This window comes from Trichechus manatus, unplaced genomic scaffold, assembly GCF_000243295.1.
Source record: "Trichechus manatus latirostris isolate Lorelei unplaced genomic scaffold, TriManLat1.0 scaffold00099, whole genome shotgun sequence".
In the NCBI taxonomy this organism is placed as follows: Eukaryota; Metazoa; Chordata; class Mammalia; order Sirenia; family Trichechidae; genus Trichechus; species Trichechus manatus.
The window spans coordinates 6,751,751-6,773,804 of record NW_004444035.1 but is presented as its reverse complement, the minus strand read 5'-3'; the positions used below and the strand labels follow the sequence as shown (position 1 = coordinate 6,773,804).

General features: G+C 37.6%; 1 protein-coding gene across 2 annotated transcripts in view; it reads left to right on the top strand.

The window, feature by feature from the left end:
- Window positions 1-22,054, top strand: part of TUSC3 (tumor suppressor candidate 3) — a 180,857-nt gene that overhangs the window by 131,123 nt on the left and 27,680 nt on the right. For both annotated transcript variants that reach the window (XM_004382789.1, XM_004382788.1), the window contains exon 7: window positions 2,871-2,934. In XM_004382789.1, coding sequence (XP_004382846.1) covers window positions 2,871-2,934 — 64 coding nt within the window. The remainder of the gene's footprint in view (window positions 1-2,870; window positions 2,935-22,054) is intronic.

Here is a 22,054-nt window from a genome sequence, read left to right as displayed (position 1 = left end):
CTCTCGAAGTCAAGTGAAGAAAATAATACCAAAAAAAAAAAAAAAGGGAGTGATCAAATGTGGCAGTTTCTTCAGATAGATTGAGTAAAGTAAGATTGAGATATGATCATAGGATCCGACAATATGGAAGTCCATTGGTGAACTTGACAGAAGCTTCATTGAAGAAGATTCTGTTACTTAAACAAAAATATTTGAAATCACTCACAGAACTCACAGACCATACTCAGGATTGTGGGATTTATTAGGGAAGCAGCAGGTTGCAATTCAGGATCAGCATCAACTTGAAAGTAGCAGGAACAACTCAGGAGACAGGATACAGTTCGTCAGTCAGGGCAGTTTCCAACCTCTCAGCTCCTTCTCGGCTCCTTCTCGGCCGTGTCCACCATCAGCTGTCGCTCTTGGCCTCTGCCCTTCATAGGCAAGTGTTAACAGCTTTTTAGCTCCACCAAAAAGTGTCTGGAGGCACCCCACTCCATCAGCAAGCCACTCACCTGAAGGCTGTCACCTCTTTCGGACATGGGTTAGCAAGCCTAGCTCCCCCAACAAGTACCCACAGGCACCCTGCTTAGCCAGCAAGCCTGCTGCCTGAAGACGCTGAGCGTTATCACTCCATGGATCAGCAAGCTCACTGCAGCCACTTCGCTCTGTGGGCTGGGAAGCCCACCGCAGCCAGCATGTGCAGGTCTCCTGGTTCTCGCTGCTCGTGCTGTTGTGCCATCTTCTCCTGCCATCTCCAGTGTCTCTGTCTCTTGGGTCTAGGAGATTCTCAGCTCAGGGACCCTGGGTCCATAGGATGTGCTCCACTCCCAGCTCTTCTGCTTGATGGTAGTAAGGTCCTTCTCAGTCTGTGTGGGATTGGCTCTTTTATGTCTAGCAGGATGGCATAACTGACCAATCCTCTCAGTAGACCATAGCCACCTAGTTTGCATAGTAATTGATCAATCCCTACAGGGGTTTTAACACACCTGTTTACATAGTAGACTAACCAATCCCTTTGCAAGATCGTGGCCTAGCAAATGATCTTAGCAGAACTACAGACCTAGGGCCAAAAAGTCCATGTATAGAGAAACACGTTGTCCTGCACTGACCTGAGTTCAAATCCCAGAGCATTCATTTATGAGATGTGAAAACTAGGGCAAGTTTCTTCACCTCTCGAAGCGTCAGTTACCTTATCTGTAAAGTAGCCGAAATACAAATACCTACATTGTAGAGTTCTTAGAATTACATGTAAAACCCTTAAGTGTCTTACACTAAACGAGTACCCAGAAAATGGTTGCTGTTATTATTGTTACTTCGTATGATTGTGTCTGTTGTTACTGCTGTTATAACTGTTCGAATAAAGAAGAGTAAAGCCTGTGTCCTAGTTTCTTCATTCTTAGGACTTTAATTTCTAATCAGACTTGAAGTGATGTCAAACATTAGAGTGTTTGTACTTGTTTTACTATGTTTTTTCCATAATTATACTTTTGTCATCCATCAATGTTAAAAACCTTAAATGGTTAATAGCAACTAGATTATCCGTTTTAAGACTCTACTTGTTTCTGTGTAGGAACATCTGAGTGAATAGACCCAGGAAAAAAACTAAGAATGAGTCCTTGGCAGCTGTGGTGTGCAAGAACCAGAGATGGCTAGTTAGCTAGTTTGCCTGAAGCTGTGCTTAAAGAACACACACATCTCAGCACACCTTCAGATCGGCAACTGCGCTAGGAATTACTGAGAAATTAGAGGTGGAAACAAAGCCAGTTTCGATTAGGATATAGAGAACAGCCTTCACATGCAGATACCAAGACAAGACTGAAGACAAAACATCTTTGTGACAAACACTTGATACTTCAAAAAGGCCTGAGGAATCATCTAATTCAGTTCCTAATTTTATAGATTAGGGAATACTGAATTTCTGAGAGATTTAGTGACTCGTCTGGGTTTCTCACTCCTCGTTAAATACTCGTTCCATTATGATTTCAGTCATACTTACTGTCAGAAATACCAGCAAAGAAAAATATTGAACATGCTACTTGGATCCTCCTAAATGGTACAAGTATGCTTCATAAGTGATGTAAGATTGAGAACATTGGTTTATATTGTAAGGTATCATGTTTTTTCTTCAGTATTGTTTTTAAGCCAAAATCCTAGAAAAATATTTTTATTTCAAACAACTCTATAGGAACTAATTTTTATGAGAGATTAACAATAGAAATGCTGTGGGAATCAGCTTTTTAGAAACACAGTATTCTAGTTGGTGATTTGTTTCAAATTTTCTGTCATCGACTTACCAACTAGCATCCTAGGTATAGAAAAGTTATACATTTCTCTGTGGTGTAAAAACAATGTTAATAATTATATTTTGACTAAAAATCAATTTAAATTGCCCTAATGAATGCGTTTATAAAGCTAACTCCTTATTTGGAAATTTTTGATATTGCTGGAAGGAACAATATGACATTTGATAGATAATTTTTGGCTTATTTTAAAGGATCAAGAATTAAAACAATTATTTCTGTAATTTGTACTTTCTGCTATCCAAGTACATTTGCACAGTAACTCTGGAATAATCATTACATTGTGTGTATTTGTGATAAATCCTTGAACAAGTGTTACTAAGTTTTGTTAGTAAGATGCTTTCTACAGTTTACAGTAACATCATCAACTACCATTATCATCTGTTAAGTCCAGTTACCTAGTAATTATCTTGAGTGGGAATCGACTTGATAGCAACAGGTTTGGTTTTTTGGTCAGTAATTTATTCAAAAGAATATAAGCAAGAGCTTCGTGAGTAGATTTGTCCATTGGTTATCTTCATTACATAAAACTGTAAAATAATTATGTCTTTTTCCCAGATGGTAATTTTTGTCCCCTTTCTTGTTTTATAGAGCTACATTCACGGGAGCAGCCAGGCTCAGTTCGTGGCAGAGTCACATATCATTCTGGTATTGAGTATCCTTTAATATGCTGATGGATTGAAAACGGCAAATCAAAACTGCATGCTGTCAAATTGACTTTTTCATGACAGTAAATAACAAGACTTTAAAAACTTAAATTTTAAACTTTTTTATATGACTAATTTTCTCATTTCTCAGCAAATTATTTCCTGTTACAGTGTAATTTTGTTGCTATTCTGAATCATTAATAGACTATATTTTTTTTTCTTTCACTGAGTATTGAATTTCAAAGTATAGCCTTTATTCTGCGTTGATTATCTCTGGCTAGATTTTTTATGAAGTTTATATAAACTATATTATATTATATTATATTATATATACTATATATATTATATATATTATATATACTATAAAATATATACTATATTTTTATGCAAATAATGCACGCTTTCTACGTTTGTTTGCCAGCACTGCCCACCCATAAGCATGCTATGCTAATTTTTAATTTTTAGAATAACATGTAAAAAAAATTGGCATAGTGGCACTTATGAAAATAGAAGGTGTGCATTACTTGCATAACAGTACAGTAGTTTTCCCCTGTTGGATCTTAACGTGAATAAAAAAAGTGCCCTATAATATGAGTAGCAGAATAAAAAGTAATTGTCTTAGTACTGGGTTCCCTAAATGTTATGCTAAGTCAAAAACGGAGATTTAGGATAGTTAGACAACTCCTTTTGGAACATTCCAGACAAAGTGTTGTAAGTCAGAAAGTACAGTGTAAATTATGGTTTTGAGTTTGAAGGGTAAAGAAGAGATAGCAGGACAGGCAAAAGCTGAATAAAATTCAAGTGTCTAATTAAAAACATAAAATCTGAAGATTCTTAGGATGGACTGAAGTTCTTTTTGGTGAACAAATATACTCTGGGAGGGGGGGACATTGGTGATTTTGTGAGTCTTGTGAAAATGTTCAAAGGTTAAATTTGTAGTGTTTCTTGAACATATTCATTCATTACCAGAATTTAAAGTCTGTCTGTTATACAATTTGTATGATTTGAATTACTACCCTACCTTACTAAGATTCATATTCAAATGAAGCAACCTAGATAAAAATCTCCAGTATTTTATATAACCATAGAGACCTTTAAGGATCTTAGAACTCATCTAAGTCAAAACTTCTTTATATTGTACTCTAACAAATTTGAAAACGTAGAGAAATTGGACAAATTTCTAGAAACACACTACCTACCTAAACTTAACACAGAGGTATAACAACTAAATAAACCTATAACAAAAGAAGAGAGTGAAAAGATAATTTAAAAACTCCCAACAAAAAAGCCCTGGCCCAGACGATTTCACTGGAGAATTCTACCAAACTTTCAGAGAAGAGTTAACATCACTACCGCTATAGGTATTTCAGAGTACAGAAAAAGATGGAATACTCCCAAATTCATTCTATGAAGCCAGCATAACCCTGATACCAAAACCAGGTAAAGACACCACAAAAAAAGAAAATTACAGACCAGTATTCTTCATGAATATAGATGCAAGAATCCTCAACAAAATTTTAGCCGATAGAATTCAACAACATATCCAAAAAATAATTCACCATGACCAGGTGGGATTCATACCAGGTATGCAGGGATGGTTCAACATTAGACAAACAATCAATATAATCCATCACATAAATAAAAGACAAGAACCACATGATCTTATCACTCGATGCAGAAAAGACATTTGACAAAGTCCAACATCCATTCGTGATAAAAACTCTCAGCAAAATAGGAATAGAAGGGGAATTCCTCAACATAATTAAGGGCATCTATACAAACCCAACAGCCATCATCATCCTAGATAGAGAGAATTTGAAAGCATTCCCCTTGAGAATGGGAACCACACAAGGATGCCTTCTGTCACCACTCTTATTCAACATTGGCTGGAGGTCCTAGCCAGAGCAGTTAGGCTAGAAAAAGAAATAAAGTGCGTCCAAATTGGTAGGGAGGAAGTAAAAGTATCTCTGTATGCAGATGATATGATCTTATATACAGAAAACCCCAAAGAATCCACAAGAAAACTACTGGAACTGCTAGAAGATTTCAGCGAAGTATCAGGATACAAGGTAAACATACAAAAATCAGATGGATTCCTCTACACCAGCAAAGAGAACTTCCAAGAGGAAATCACCAAACCAATACCATTTACAGTAGCCCCCAAGAAGATAAAATACTTAGGACATAAAAGGCCTATACAAAGAAAATTACAAGACACTACTGCAAGAAACCAAAAGAGACCTACATAAGGGGAAAAGCATGCCTTCCTCATGGATAGGAGACTCAACATCATGAAAATGTCAATTCTACCCAAAGCGATCTACAGATACAATGCAATCCTGATCCAAATTCCAACGGCATTTTTTAAGGAGATGGAGAAACAGATCACTAACTTCTAGTGGAAAGGGAAGAGGCCCTGGATAAGTAAAGCATTACTAAAGAGGAAGAAAAAAGTAGGAGGCCTCACACCACTTGATTTTAGAACCTATTATACCACCACAGTAGGCAGAACATCCTGTTACTGGTACAACAACAGATACATAGACCAGTGGGACAGAATTGAGAAAACAGACGTAAATTCATCCACCTATGAGGAGCTGATATTTGACAAAGGCCCAAAGTCCATTACATCGGGAAAAGACAGTCTTTTTAACAAATGGTGCTGGCATAACTGGATATCCATCTGCAAAAAACTGAAACAAGACCCATACCTCACACCATGTACAAAAACTAACTCAAAATGGATCAAAGACCTAAATATAAAATTGAAAATGATAAAGATCATGGAAGAAAAAACAGGGACAACACTAGGAGCCCGAATACATGGCATAAACAGAATATGAACCATAGGTAACAATCCACAAACACAGAAGAGAAACTGGATAACTGGGAGCCCCTAAAAATCAAAACTTACGCTCACCAAAAGTCTTCACCGAAGAGTAAAAGACAACCTACAGACTGGGAAAAAATTTTTGGCTATGACAAATCCAAACAGCGTCTGATCTCTCAAATCTACAAGATACTGCAAAACTTCAACAACGAAAAGACAAATAACCCAATTAAAAAATGGGCAAAAGATGTAAACAGGCACTTCACCAAAGAAGACGTTCAGGCAGCTAACAGACACATGAGGAAATGCTCACGATCATTAGCCATTAGAGAAATGCAAATCAAAACTACAACGAGATACCATCTCACCCCAACAAGGCTAGCATTAACCCAAAAAACACAAAATAGTAAATATTGATGAGGTCGTGGAGAGACTGGAACACTTATACACTGTTGGTGGGAGTGTAAAATGATACAACCACTTTGGAAATCGATTTGGCACTTCCTTAAAAAGCTAGAAATACAAGTACCATACGATCCAGCTATACTGCTCCTTGGAATATATTCTAGAGAAATAAGAGCCGTCACATGAATATATATAGGCACACCCATGTTCATGGCAGCACTATTCACAATAGCAAAAATATGGAAACAACCTAGGTGCCCATCAACAGACGAATGGATCAACAAATTATGGTATATTCACACAATGGAATACTACATAGTGATAAAGAATAATGATGAATCCATGAAACATAATATGGTTGAATCTGAAAGGCATTATGCTGAATGAAATCAGTCGCAAAAAAATAAATATTGTATAAGACTGCTGTTACAATAACTCAAGAAAAGGCTTAAACACAGAAGAAAACATTTATTTGATGGTTATGAGGGTGGGGAGGGAGGGAGAGGGGAATTCACTAGCTAGATAGTAGACAAGAATTATCTTAGGTAAAGGGAAGGACAACACACACTACAGGGGAAGTCAGCACAAGTGGACTAAACCAAAAGCTAAGAAGTTTCCTGAATATAAGCTAACACTTCAAGGGACAGAGTAGCAGGGGTGGGGATCTGGGGACCATGGTTTCAAGGGACGTCTAGGTCAATTGGTGTAACAAAGTTTATTAAGATGATGTTCTGTATCCCTCTTTGGTGAGTGATGTCTGGGGTCTTAAAAGCTAGTGAGCCGCCGTCTAAGATGCATTCATTGGTCCCAAGCCCCCTGGAGCAAAGGAGAATAAAGAACACCAAAGACACAAGGAAAATATGAGCCCAAGAGACAAAAAGGGCCACATAAACCAGAGATTCCATCAGGCTGAGACCAGAAGAAGTAGATGGTGCCCGGCTACCTCCATTGACCACTCTGACAGGGAACACAACAGTGAGTCCCTGATGGAGCAGGTGAAAAATGGGGTGCAGAACTCAAGTTCTAGTAAAAAGACCAGACTTAATGGTCTGACTGAGATTGGAGGGACCTCGGAAGACATGACCCCTGGACTGTCTTTTAGCCCAAAACTAAAACCATTCCCAAGACTAGCTCTTCAGGCAAAGATTAGACTGGACTATAAGACATAAAATGATACTCATGAAGAGTGTGCTTCTTAGCTCAAGTAGGTACATGAGTCTAAATGGGCAGCTCCTATCTGGAGGCTAGATGAGAAGGCAGAAAGGGACAGGAGCTGGTTGAATCGACACGAAAAATCCAGGGTGGAAAGGAGGAGTGTGCTGTCACAGTATGAGGAGAGCAACTAGGGTCACATAGCAGTGTTTCTGTGAATTTTTCTATGAGAAACTAACTTGAACTGTTGACTTTCATTTAAAGCACACTAAAAAACAAACTTCGTTTTAGAGGCAGGTGAAGCCTAGAAGGTCACAGCCGTGAAAACCCTATGGAGTGGAGTTGCGCTCTGCAACACGTGGTCGCCATGAGCCGGAAGTGACTCACCAGCCACTGGTTCATGGTGTTTACCGGAATGCTAAGACGCATGATGAGCACATACGAGAAGGACTTGATTTTCCTGGAGTAGGATTTGTTGAACCCCGTCCTACCGTGTGTAATGGACAGAATAATAAAAACACCCGTTTTGAAAGTTTGACCTGGGAAATGAAGCTTGAGAAGAAAGAGATTTTAAGAGTCCATTTTGTACTGCAGGGATACTAAACACTGTCTTTCTAAAACTCAGCGATATTGACTGTCTTCTTCCTCTGTATCGGTTCTCACCATTTCTATTCCTTCCACCCTTGATTACACGTGCTTAGGTGCATACGTGAAGTTTTGCACATGTGCAGCCCATCCCTTACTTACGTTTGTTAATTACCTGTGTGCTTTATAGATTACAAAATCAAGAAGCTGCTATGAGGAGTATTTTTTGCTGTAGTTGGTCTCATAGAGTGGAATTAGAAATACTTGTATTTAAGTAAACATTCTCGCATTTTGTGATCTTGATCAGTAACTACCACGTTTTTGTTCTCCAACTTCACTATGGTAAAAGAGTAGTTACTTTCTGCACATCAGAGGGGCTTTAGGTGAGAAAATGAAATATTTGTGAATATGTTTATAGAATTAATTCTGAAAATGTTTATAGAATTCATTTTATTTTCCTTATTACAAAATAAGGTAAAGCCACTTTTAATCTATTTTTAAATTATTCATACGTATTTATGAAGAAAAATACATTGTGTTAAAGTGAAATGGTGAGAAACAACGTAGTAGACAAGTTTTCAACTCTATTTGTATATTGTAGTTCCTTTTGTTTTTCCTCTCCTGTTTGAACCCATGATGCAGCATTTTAGCAGTAGACTTTATTTAAAGTAGCTAGTCTATTAAAACACATCAGGAGTGCCTAGCAGAAGGAATGAAGAGCTGTGTTGAGACTCTCATTCCATTGAATGGCAGGAATTCTCCAAGGTTTCATTTCATGGATTATTGATATCAAGCTGAGATTTAGGATGCAAAGAAATTTCACGAGCAGTATGAAGTCTTCCGTATAGATTTCAGCAGTAGTAAGTCCCTCTTCTCTTCATGGATCTCTGGTGGTTGGTGCAGTGGTTAAGAGCTCAGCTGCTAACTAAAAGATCAGCGATTGTAATCCACCACCAACTCCTTGCGAACACTATGGGGCAGTTCTGCCCTATCTTATAGGGTCGCTATGAGTTGAAATCGACTCAACGGGTTTGGTTTGGCTTGGTGTTCTGTTTATGCAGACAGTATTTATTGCTTCACTTATTCTTCACTATTTTTGTTTTAGAGCTATCTGGGACAAAGAGAAAAAAGATAATACCTTTAAAGTGGTGAGCTCATGAAAAGCATCAGTAAAAGTTTAAAATAAATCATCTTACAGTAATTTCTAATATTTTACTTTCACTTGGCAGAGCCTACTGATATTTTAAAAAACTTATATATAGTAACTCAAAGATTTTTTCTTTATCAAAAAAATAAAAGGTAAATTCCAGATGTTTCCTTTTTGTTATCTGTAAGGAACATTTCTGCGTTTTGGTTTTCTCCACCTAATTTACCAAGTCAGATCATTAGATGCTATATACAGAGTGTTGTTGCAAAAACCTAAGAGAGAACAGATGAAAATATTTGGTGTCATAGGTTATAGATTTATATTTACATAGAGTAAGTTTTTTCTCTATATCAGCACTGTTTTATTTTCTCAGAGTCTTACTTAGGTTAAAAAAAAAAATCCTAGGTACTCTATGAGAGAAAACAATATAAAAAAGGGATAAGAAACATTGCGACATTTTATATAGAATATGTGTGAATTAAGAATTATATTTTTCCTATTGGAAATTCATTCTTATTTTATTTTTGTACAATTACATGTTTTCAATAGCTGATCCCAATATGAATAAGGTATTTGCTGTTTACAACAAGGTAGACTGACGAAAATAAGTATAATCCAGTGTAACAAATGCTATAGTCAGTACGTGCAAAGGAAGCTGCAAGACAGGAGTAACTCAGTGCATAGAGGAGTCAAAGGCCTGACTTTTCATCTGAGCTTTGATGTATAAGAAGGAAATTCCCAGACAGAGAATGAGTGAGGGACAGTATGTTCCAATAGAGGGTATAACAGGTATAAAAGCATTGTCATGAGAGAGAATATTCTTTATAGGAAGAAGATAAGAAATACATTTAGACTAAAATATAAACAGCCAGGAGGAGATTGATGAAAGGTTGGTTAGGCTGGATATCTTGCTAAGAAATGTGAGCTTGATATTTTAATCTGAAGGTAACACATGGGTTGTAATTGATATGCCAATTCCATTCCATATTTGGAATTAGCTGCCTTCTGATTGCTTTATGGAGTATTCTGAGATTGAGCCCTGAGTGTCTTGTTAATAAATCTGTCTGTGGAAAGAAAAATGGTGGCAAGTATATCCCATCCCAGTTGAAGCCAGTGGAGGTTTGTTCTGGTGACAGATTGATGATACAGTGGAGAAGGGAGGACAGAGAAACGGACTGGGAGGCACTGGGGATTTTTCTGGCCGCAGAGGATTAACCTGTAATGGATAAGAGCCTCAGTAGCTGCACTAGAGGAAGAATTACCATAACTTTACAATAGGTGGCTGTGAGCAAGGCTCAAAGAGGAAGAATCAAAGATGACTCTTAAATTTCAGATGCGTGATAGGAGATAGCTTAATATGAATAACATTAAGAAATACAGAAGAAAAAGAAGGTTTGGAGAGAAAAATACAGCCTAACAAAATTCCTAAGATACATAGATTTCATATTTGAGAACAGTGTTGTTAGATGCTGTCGAGTCAGTTGCAACTCATAGCGACCACATGTACAACAGAACGAAACACTGCCCAGTCCTATGTCATCCTCACAGTCATTGCTATGTTTGAGCCCATTGTTGCAGCCACTGTATCAGTCCATCTCATTCAGGGTCTGCCTCTTTTTTGCTGACTCTCTACTTTACCCAGCGTTATGTCTTTCTCCAGAGAATGATCCCTCCTGATAACATGTCCAAAGTACGTAAGACAAAGTCTCACCATCCTCACTTCTAAGGAATATTTTGGCTGTACTTCTTCAAAGACAGACTTGTTCGTTTTTCTGGCAGTCCACGGCATATTCAGTATCCTCTACCAACACCGTAATTGAAATGCTTCAGTTTTTCTTCCATTTGATGGCAAAGGGGCAATTTAAATTGATTAAGATCATGAAGCCAATCAGCTGAACAGTCAAGAATTTAAAGCTTTTAACCCATTTTTCTACCGAGTAATATTTTTCGAATATGCCAAAACCTCTGTACTAAATGGGTCAATATTCTCATAAACTTTTATAGTAAGTATATTTGGCATGTGTTACTGGAAGATCATATTAATAAACATCTAGTGGATAATATTGGTATTTGTTTAATTATTCTATTATGTCGTTGTTGTTGTTAGGTGCCTTTGAGTTGGCTCTGACTCATCGCACCCTCTGTACAACAGCACGAAACACTGCCCGGTCGTGCACTATCCTCACAGTCATTCTTACGCTCGAGCCCATTGTTGCAGCCACTGTGTCAATCCATCTCGTTGAGGGTCTTCCTCTTTTTCAATGACCCTCTACTATACCAAGCATAATGTCCTTCTCCGGGACTGATCCCTCCTGACAACACGTCCAAAGTATGTAAGACATAGTCTTGCCATCCTTGCTTCTAAGGAGCATTCTGGTTGTATTTCTTCCAAGACAGATTCGTTTGTTCTTTTGGCAGTCCGTGGTATATTCAATATTCTTTGTCAACAGCACAATTCAAAGGCATCAATTCTTCTTCGGTCGTCCTTATTCATTGTCCAGTTTTCACATGCGTGTGAGGCGATTGAAAACACCATGGCTTGGGTCAGATGCACCTTAGTCTTCAAGGTGACATCTTTGCTTTTTAACGCTTTAAAGAGGTCTTTTGCAGCAGATTTGCCCAATGCAATGCATCTTTTGATTTCTTGACTGCTGTTTCCATGGGTGTTGATTGTGGATCCAAGTAAAATGAAATTCTTGACAACTTCAATCTTTTCTCCATTTATTACGATGTTGCTTATTGGTCCGGTTGTGAGGATTTTTGTTTTCTTTTTCTTGAGGTGTAATACATACTGAAGGCTATAGTCTTAAATCTTTATCAGTAAGTGCTTCAAGTTCTCTTCACTTTCAGCAAGCAAGGTTGTGTCGTCTGCATATTGCAGGCTGTTAATGAGTCTTCCTTCGATCTTGATGCCATGTCCTTCATATAGTCTAGCTTCTCGAATTATTTTTTCAGCGTACAGACTGAATAAGTGTTGTGAAAGGATACAGCCCTGGTACACACCTTTCCTGACCTTAAATCACGCAGCATCCCCTTGTTCTGTTCAAACAATTCCACCTTGATCTATGTACAGGTTCCTCATGAGCACAATTAAATGTTCTGGAATTCCCATTCTTCCCAGTATTATCCATAATTTGTTATGATCCACACATTCGAATGCCTTTGCATAGTCAATAAAACACAGGTAAACATCTTTCTGGTATTCTCTGCTTTTAGCCAGGATCCATCTGATATCAGCAGTGATATCCCTTTTTCCACGTCCTCTTTTGAATCAGGCTTGAATTTCTGAAAGTTCCCTGTTGATACACTGCTGCAGCCACTTTTGAATTATCTGCAGCAAAATTTTACTTGTATGTGATATTAATGATATTCAATAATTTCTGCATTCGGTTGGATCACTTTTCTTGGGAATAGGCATAAATATGAATCTCTTCCAGTTGGTTGGCCAGGTAGCTGTCTTCCAAATTTCTTGGCATAGGTGAGTAAGCACTTCAGTACTGCATCTGTTTGTTGAAACATCTCAACTGGTATTCCCTCAGTTCCTGGACCCTTGTTTTTCTCCAGTGCCTTCAGTGGCAGCTTGGACTTCTTCCTTCAGTACCATCAGTTCCCGATCATAATGCTGTCTCCTGAAATGGTTGAACATTGACCAGTTCTTTTTGGTACAGTGACTCTGTGTATTCCTTCCATCTTCTTTTGATATTTCCTGTGTCGGTTAATATTTTCCCTGTAGAAACCTTCAAAATTGCAACTCAAGGCTTGAATTTTTTCTTCAGTTCTTTCAGCTTGAGAAATGCCAAGCATGTTCTTCCCTTTTGGTTTTCTAACTTCAGGTCTTTGCACATGCCATTACAGTACTTTGCTTTGTCTTCTCAAGCCACTCTTTGAAATCTTCTGTTCAGCTGTTTCACTTCATCATTTCTTCCTTTTGCTTTAGCTACTCGATATTCAAGAGCAAGTTTCAGAGTCCCTTCTGACATCCATTTTGGTCTTTCTTTTCTTGTTAATGACCTCTTGCTTTCTTCATGTATAATGTCCTTGATGTCATTCTACAACTCGTCTGGTCTTTGGTCATCAGTGTTCAACGCATCAAATCTCTTCTTGAAATGGTCTTTAGATTCAGGAGGGATATCCTCAAGGTCGTACTTTGGCTCTCGTGGACTTGTTCTAATTTTCTTCAGTTTCAACTTGAACTTGCATGTGAGTAATTGATGGTCTGTTCCGCAGTCAGTCCCTGCCCTTGTTCTGACTGATGATATTGAGCTTTTCCATCGTCTTTTTCCACAGAGGTAGTCGATTCGATTCCTATGTATTCCATCTGGAGAGGTCCACGTATGTAGTCACTGTCTATGTTGTTGAAAAAAGTATTTGCAATGAAGAAATCATTGGTCTGGCAAAATTCTATCATGCGATCTCCAGCATCATTTCTATCACCAAGGCCATATTTTCCCACTACTGATCCTTCTTCGTTTCTAACTTTCGCATTCCAATCACCAGTAATTATCAGTGCATCTTGATTGCGTGTTTGGTCAATTTCAGACTGCAGAATTTGGTAAAAACTTCCCACTTCTTCATCTTTGGCCTAGGTTGTTCATGCATAAATTTGAATAGTAGTCTCATTCACTGGTCTTCCTTACAGACTTATGGATATTACCCCATCACTGACAGCATTGTACTTCAGGGGAGATCTTGAAATGTTCTTTTAACGATGAATGCAACACCATTCCTCTTCAAGTTGTCATTTCTGGCATACTAGACCATAGTGATTGTCTGATTCATAATGGCCAGTACTAGTCCATTTCGGCTCACTAATGTCTAGAATATTGATGTTTATGTGTTCCATTTCATTTTTGACTATTTCCAATTTTCCCAGCTTCATTATTCTCTTATGGCTGTGTACAAAGCACTACACCCTCTAGTATTACAAAAAATGGGAGAGAATATATAAATATAAATACACATATATGTGTATATTATATATATCATTAAATATAGTTGCTGTTGAGTCCAACTCATAGCAACCCCTTGTGTGTATGTCATATGTTATAGATATGTATTAAATATACATGTTTTAGAAGGCATATATTAAATATATATTTTATATAAAGAGATAGTAGTAAAAGGATGCTATTTCATATCTACTATAATACTTAGGGCAAAAGACTCATTTTGCTTAACCATTCAAAAAATATGTATTGGGCACCTACTTAGTGCCAGGTACAGTGCTGTTTGCTGAGCTACAGAAGTTACCAAGCCTGACAAGGTCTCTGATTCTGGAGTTTAAGTCTGAAAGGAGAGTCAAATATGCAACAAATAATTGTGCAAACAATTATTCACTTACAATTATATTCTAAAGATGCTTTCAAATGAAGTAATACTCAAGAATACTCAGACTTAAGGCACATGGATCTTACATGGAAAATTATTACAGCACAAACATTCAATTTTTGAAAGTATAGTTGTTTGAATTAATATGCATATAAAATATATTGATGTATGAAGTCATGTATATAACACTTCATATAATTTGTCAAGTAAAAAATTTATGTTGCGGTGATCCAATGAAAAGTTACGGTAGGATGTGCTTTTGGTTATAGGATTTCCTTAAAACTCAAAACCTCATGTCTGTCTTTGAATAAAATAACTTGAAAGCTATTGGTTTTCTTACTAAATGCACTTATACTAAGCATAGCACAGTAAAATGGACTTGTGACTGAAGGCATTAGTTTTCATTTAAAAAAAAAAAGTACCTTCATTTCTTTTTTAGAGAAACATTTGCTGAAATGTTTTATTTTATCTTAACTAATCTGTCTGGGCTGGGTTCTCTAGAGAAGCAAAACCAGTGAAGTGTATATGTATATAGAGAGGATGATTTATCTCAAGGAAATGACTCACATTGTAGAGGCTGGCAAGTTCCAAGTCCGTGGGTCAGGCATCATGCTGAGGTTTCTCCTGACTCATGTAGTTGCAGGGGCTCACCAACCCTAGACTGGCAGGTCAGACAGCAGGCCAGGCTCATGGGCGGCAGAGGGTGATGAATCCAGGATCGGCAAGTAAGATGGTAGGTTGCTGGCTCAGGCTGTGGAGGCCTACAAATCCCAAGATTGGCAGGCAGTATGACAGGCCGCTGGCTCAAGTCCCAACAACTGGAGCTAAGATGATGACAAGCCAGATGTAGGATCCAGAGCAAGCAAGCAAGCTCTGCCAGACTGTCCACATATATATTGGATGCGTATCACATTCCCGAGTAACTCCCCTTACAACTGATTGGCTGATCACATCAGATCCCATCATGGAGGATGACTGCATCATTACATAACTGCCAAATTCTATTATTGTATAACTGCCAAACTACATCATTACATTATTGCCAAGCCACTGAGAATCATGGCCCGGCCAAGTTGACACACAACCTTAACCATCACAGTCCACCATGTCAACTTGACACTTGTATACATTTCCTTGAACCATACACAATCTCTACAAAGACAATTACGAAGTCATACTTGGGCCTAACATGATACAACTAACGTGTACAACTGAAAAGCACTAACGCCGTTAACACCTTATATTTTATAAATGAAGAAAACAAAAATATTTGATGCACACATCCAAGGTAGAAATACTCGTTTCTGCAACTGGTCACGTGGTCATAACTGGTATTTAGAACTGCCTTCTTCCACCACCCATTCCGTATTCCCTTTACTCTCAGCAAATTGGTGAGCATGGTGCTGGCAAAGAATATTAGATAAACCATGGACTGTCAGAAGAATGAACAAATCTGCCTTGGAAGAAATACAGCCAGAGTGCTCCTTAGAAGCGAGGATGGTGAGACTTTGTCTCACATACTTTGGACATGTTATCAGGAGGATCAGTCCCTGGAGAAGGATATCATGCTTGGTAAGTAGAGGGTCAGCAAAAAAGAGGAAGACGCTTAACGAGATAGATTGACACAGTGGCTGCAACAGTGGGCTCAAGCATAACAATGATTGTGAGGATGACACAGGACCGAGCAGTGTTTGTTCTGTTGTACATGGGGTCGCTATGAGTTGGAACTGACTGGAGGCACCTCACAACAATCTGTCATTGTTTCTACCAACAGGCCATCTAATTTAAAACTTTATTTAAAGTTCCGACCAGACCAAGTTCTAGTTAGTGTCCTTTGATCAGAGACAGGACTGTTTTCACTGAATTCACTAAGATAGAATCTGTTTATGCCAGTGAATACAGAACATGGGAGCTGTAGGGTTGACTTTACAGTCAGCCATGTGAGCTGTGACATACCACAGTCCCTTAATTCTCTACATCCTTTAAGTTCTGGGATTTCAAGAAGATGAGATAAATAATCATTTGGAAGTAAAAGTGCCCATATAAAGGGAAAGGTTATACTAGTAACAATAATAACGTGATTTATTATTTTTATTTATTCTTATAAAGATCACATTTGCTTTTCCAGTGAGAAGAGCATTTGTTTTCCTTTCATTACAAAAGAATGTGATTTTATTCTGCAGTTGTTTCCAAACTGTGATAGAGAGCAGATGTGTCTTTTATTTTAATGTGTTACATCAAAAGAGAAGATAAATGATAGAAGAAAATTAATGATGGATGCAAGTAGGAAGATAGTTTTAGATTTAGATCCCTTTAAATCTTCTATAATGTGCTAACATTTTTTTTGACATCTATTCTCGTTTATCTTTAAATTGATAACATTCTGCCTCCCATCCCAGGAGCAATAATAAACTTATCATCCTGTGCAATTGAGATTGGCTTATAATGTAATGTAAATGTATTTGTCACTTGTTCAGTAGGATACTCAGTGCCTTTGGGTATTGTATATAGTATACACAAATAACTGCTCCTATTTTATGTGGGATCATGTCAATATTTTGACTTCTCTTTCAGCTCTAGGAAAGTGATTGACAAGATTGCAGAGAAACTGTGGGGTGTGCACAGTAGTTGAAAAATATTTTGCAGGGATATTAATCAACTCAAATGTGCATAGTAATACATGAACTAGACTAGATTTCAGAAATTAGATGATACATAGTTAGAGGCATTAAAGATCTCTAACAATGGATTGTTCAGATTTTTCTTCTCAGAAACATAACTTTACCCACTACATACTCACATCTCTTATTCTCTTTTAATATGCTGCACTTCAGTAAGGCACAGCGAGAAGGCTATCCCCATCAGTTTAATGACAGCAGTAAAACTGGTACTCCAGAGGTAGACATGACTGCTGCTCAGATTTGTAGGGACTTTTTCATTATTCACTCAGCTATCCACACAATGAAGGAAGCACTACACATCACCCTTGACGGAGGATCGCCTGGCTTCACCCTCTATCTAAAGATTAAGGGTTCCTTGTTACAAGTGTACTTTTTTTTTTTTTTGCCACAAATAAGTATCATATAGGCTCCTTTTAGCCAAAAACATGTTGTTTTAGTTCAAACAGTGGAACCCAAGCTAAGAGATTCTCAGTTCTCAAGGGCCTTAAGTTCAAAAGGAATCTTTAAATAAAAGAGAGGGAGGGGTGCTGAGTTTAAAGCCACCTGAGTGTAGTTCATGTGTCTTAGTCACAGCCATCAGGTTCATGTAGGTTCTCAGTTCATTTCTTTTTAAAACCTAGAAAACTCACTCTTGCAAGAAACCACGTAAGAAATGGCTCACACTTTACTGACACTACTGTTTTCTCATAAAATACAGCCTGCCTTAGGGTTGCGCACTACATGTGTCTGGAAATCCTTTGCTTTTGAATTCCTGCTTCGGGGTTGTATGCACAAAGACTTACTAAATTATTATATTTATTTTCAAGCAAGAATAAAGCTAAAGTCCTGTTAGATATAGCAGCATATATATATGTATGTGTGTATGTATGTATGTATGTCTGTATATACACACACACATACACGTGTATATGTATGTATTTTGGCACCATCTTAAAATCTCTATAGTAGGGGTCAGTAAACTACTACTGGAGAGAGTCAAGTCTGGCCCACTTCCTATTTTTGTAAATAAAATTCTGTTGGAGCAAAGCCATACTCCTTCATTTATATATTCTCTATGACTACTTTTTTATGGTGGTGCAGTGGTTAAGAGCTTGGCTGCTAACAAAAAGGTGGGCAGTTCGAATCCACCAGCCACTCCTTGGAAACCTTAAGGGGCAGTTCTACTCTGTCCTGTAGGGTCACTGTATGAGTCAGATTCAACTTGACAGCGATGGGTTACGACTACTTTTGCACTACAATGGCAGAGATGAATTCTAGAAACAGATTTTATGGCTGCAAAGCTGAAAATACTGTGTTTCTTTACACAAAAAAGTTGGCCAACTCCTAGTTTGTAGAATATGGTCAGTAAAGAGAAGAACAATTGCCAGTTAACTTTTTTCTTATCTGTCTTTCCTTGCCGTCCTTCCTCTGCATTTCTTTTTAAAGAGATGAAATTATATTTTTTATATATCTTTTTTCATTTGGAATTATAACAAAATTACACTATGTTATGAAGAACTTAATGTCAGATTTTTAAATGGGTACTTAATCTATCACATGTGTGTATAATACATTACTCAACTACTCCTATGTAGTTGATTAGGTCTCTGGGAGGCGCGGAGGCGCCAACAGTTCACGGTGAACCACTTAACTAAAGGTTGGCAGGTAAACCCACCTGGCAGTGCTGTGGGCCTAGTGATCTGCTCCCATAAAGATTACAGCCAAGAAAACCCCATGAAGCAGTTCTACTTGTGTAACACACGGGGTCCCCATGAGTCGGAATTGACTCCCTGGCAACAGGTGTGTAGTTGATTTACTCTGTTTTTAATTTTTCATTATTATAAATTTTTCTATAATCAACATTTTTGTGTGTATGCTAAGACTTTATTTTTTTGTGCCATGCCGTATTTCTCCACAGGAGTGGAGTTCCTGGGCATATTCTTTTCACTTACATCTTTTCCTGGCACGTACAGTCAATGACAACTGAAGATTTGCTGAGATTGTTCACATACTGACACCTCAAAACATCCTAAGTTAGATTCCAGGTGTTCTATTCCTTTTATGCCTTTTCAATTTAATACAGTATGGATTTTGCATATTATGTAAACTATTTCATAATTCGAGAAATGCTATACTGTAAACCTGCATTTGCTTCTGACAAATACAGCATATTATAAGATTTGATGTAGAGCAACATGAAGTGTAATGAAGTGACTCATAAAGGTAAAACCATAATCTAGACAGACGTGTTTGAAATGGCAGTTTCGTGGATAGGTTGCAAACTTGATGTCTGTAAATGCTGTAATGTGAATGTTTTTGGAGGAGTAAAGCTCCTCACACTTGTTGGAGCTACTTTATTCCTTCACCCTTTCTCATTACCATTTTCATCTAACCCTGTATGCTCTACTGGTTTGCGCTTTCCCTCACCGATTTTGTGACTTGGAACAAGTTAGTTTAACCTCTCTGGGCTTCCCTTTCCTCTTGTAAAATGAGCATAATAATGATATCTGTCTCATAGGATTGTTGGTACTGGGGTAAATAGTGAACAAAAGAGAGCCCCTGCCTTTGTGTGGCTAACATTCTAGTGGAGGGAGAAAGGAATAGGTAAATAAAAAATATACAATATGTAAACTCTTTCAAAAGTGATATTATGGAGGAAAGTAAAGCAGGATAAAGTCAGCAGGGATGCTGAAGGAGGCTTCTCAGATAAGATGTCATCTGAGCAGAGACCAGATGGAAGTGAGGGAATCACGTGGACATCTAGAGGAAGAGCATGTCAGGCAGTGAGAATAGGAAGTCCAAAGATCCTGAGGCACAGGGACACCTGGCTTGTTGGAAGACTAGCAGGGACAAGAGTTAAAAGAAGCAAGGTAAAGAGTTAGGGGCAGTGGTCAAAGAACAAATCACGTATGACCTTGGGACCGTTTCGAGGTCTTTGGATTTGACTGCGAGTAAAGCGGAAGAAAGCCCTTAGAGGGTTCTGAGGAGAATAGCATTACCTGACTTACTTTAAAGCTAGTACAAAAAAGAAACGAGAGAATGTTTTAAGACTTAGGAGTAGGAGTTAATTTCAGTTGCAGGAAACAAAAACATAACTCATAAGGGAAAATACTGATAAATTTGGCTCCATTAAATTTAAAACGTGCATGACAAAACCGCTTAAAAGACGAGTCATAAAGTAGAGTATATGTGCAACACATACATCAGTTCATACCCAGAAAAAAAGGAGGACGTTCTGCAAATCAATGTAGACAAGAATCTTGATGGCAAAAATGGGCAAAAGAAAATAAGCAATATACATTAAACAAAAAAGATAATATTAAGCAAAAAAAGGCAAAATGAACATATCGGAGTATGTTCAGACTCACTATTAACAAGGCTCCACACATATCGGTTTGATAAAGTGAATTCCGTGTGAGTGAAATGTAAGAAGGGAATTCTTAACACTGCTGCACTCATCTTACAGAACAGTTTGGGTATACCTAATACATTTGAAAATACACAACATCCTAAAAATTCTACCTCTATGTGTAGATCCAAACAACTGGACCAACAAGCAACATCATGATAAATGAAGAAAAGACTGAAGTTGTCAAGGATTTCATTTTACTTGGATCCACAATCAATGCCCATGGAAGCAGCAGTCAAGAAATCAGACAACATACTGCATTAGGCAAATTCTGCAAAAGACCTCTTTAAAGTTTTCAAAAATGTCACCTTGAGGACTAAGGTACGCCTGACCCAAGCCATGATATTTTCAATCACCTCATGGATGTGAAAGCTGGACGATGATTAAGGAAGACCGAAGAATTGACACCTTTGAATTACGGTGAAGAATATTGAATATACCATGAACTGCCAGAGGAATGAACAAATCTGTCTTGGAGAAGTACAGCCAGAATGCTCCTTAGAAGCAAGGATGGTTAGACTTCATCTCACATACTTGGGACATGTTATCAGGAGGGACCAGTCCCTGGAGAAGGACATCACGCTTGGTAAAATAGAGGGTCAGCAAAAAAGAGGAAGACCTTCAACAAGATGGATTGACAACAGTGGCTGTTGTGGTTTTTTTTGTTCTGATTTTCATAGGGTCGCTGTGAATTGGAACCAACTCAATGGCATCTAACAGCAGCATGTGTAGATCCTAGAGAAAATATTACACATGTGCACCAGGAGACCTGTAAAAACATATTCTTGCCAACAATATGTGTAATAGCAAGAATTTGGAAACAACTTAAATGCTCATCAGTAAGATAAAGTGGTAAAATATGATATAGGCTTAGGACAATCTTATACATAATTTTCTATCATGCATTTTTAAATTTGTTGCTCACATAGTTCTCAATATTTTGAAAATTTCAGAGGCAAAGCAGTAAACATGGTATGAAAATACATTAATATGCATGTGTTAACACTTGTATGACCATAGTTAATGTCCAAGAAAATATACTACATGACCAAAAGGTCAACAGTTACTCTAAATCCAAGACGAGAAAATAAGGGGGCTGGGAAACTACAGTACTGGAAATGAAACAACCAGAATGCAATTAAAGAGAATGTTGACACACTGTGAAAAATGTAACTAAAGTCACTGAACAATTTGTGTAGAAACTGTCAAATGGGAACCTAATTTGCTGTGTAAACATTCACTGAAAAAACAGTATTTGTGTGTGTGTATATATATATATATATGTATGTATGTATGTATATATACATACATACTATGTGGCTTAATAGTCATTAAAATTTTAAAACATTTCATTTTGTAAACTTTATTTCCCCCAGAAAGAGAACTAGTGGTGTTTTCTTCAAGATTTCATTAATGAATTTGGGAAGATACTTAGTGGAAGGAGTCATAGACTGAATATCTGTTTTTAATATCTATATAAAATCATTTAAAAGACCATTTACAGAGACATTGACCACTGGAACAGAATTGAGAACCCAGATGTAAATCCATCCACCTACGGTCACCTGATCTTCGACAAGGGCCCAAAGTCCATCAAATGGGGAAAAGACAG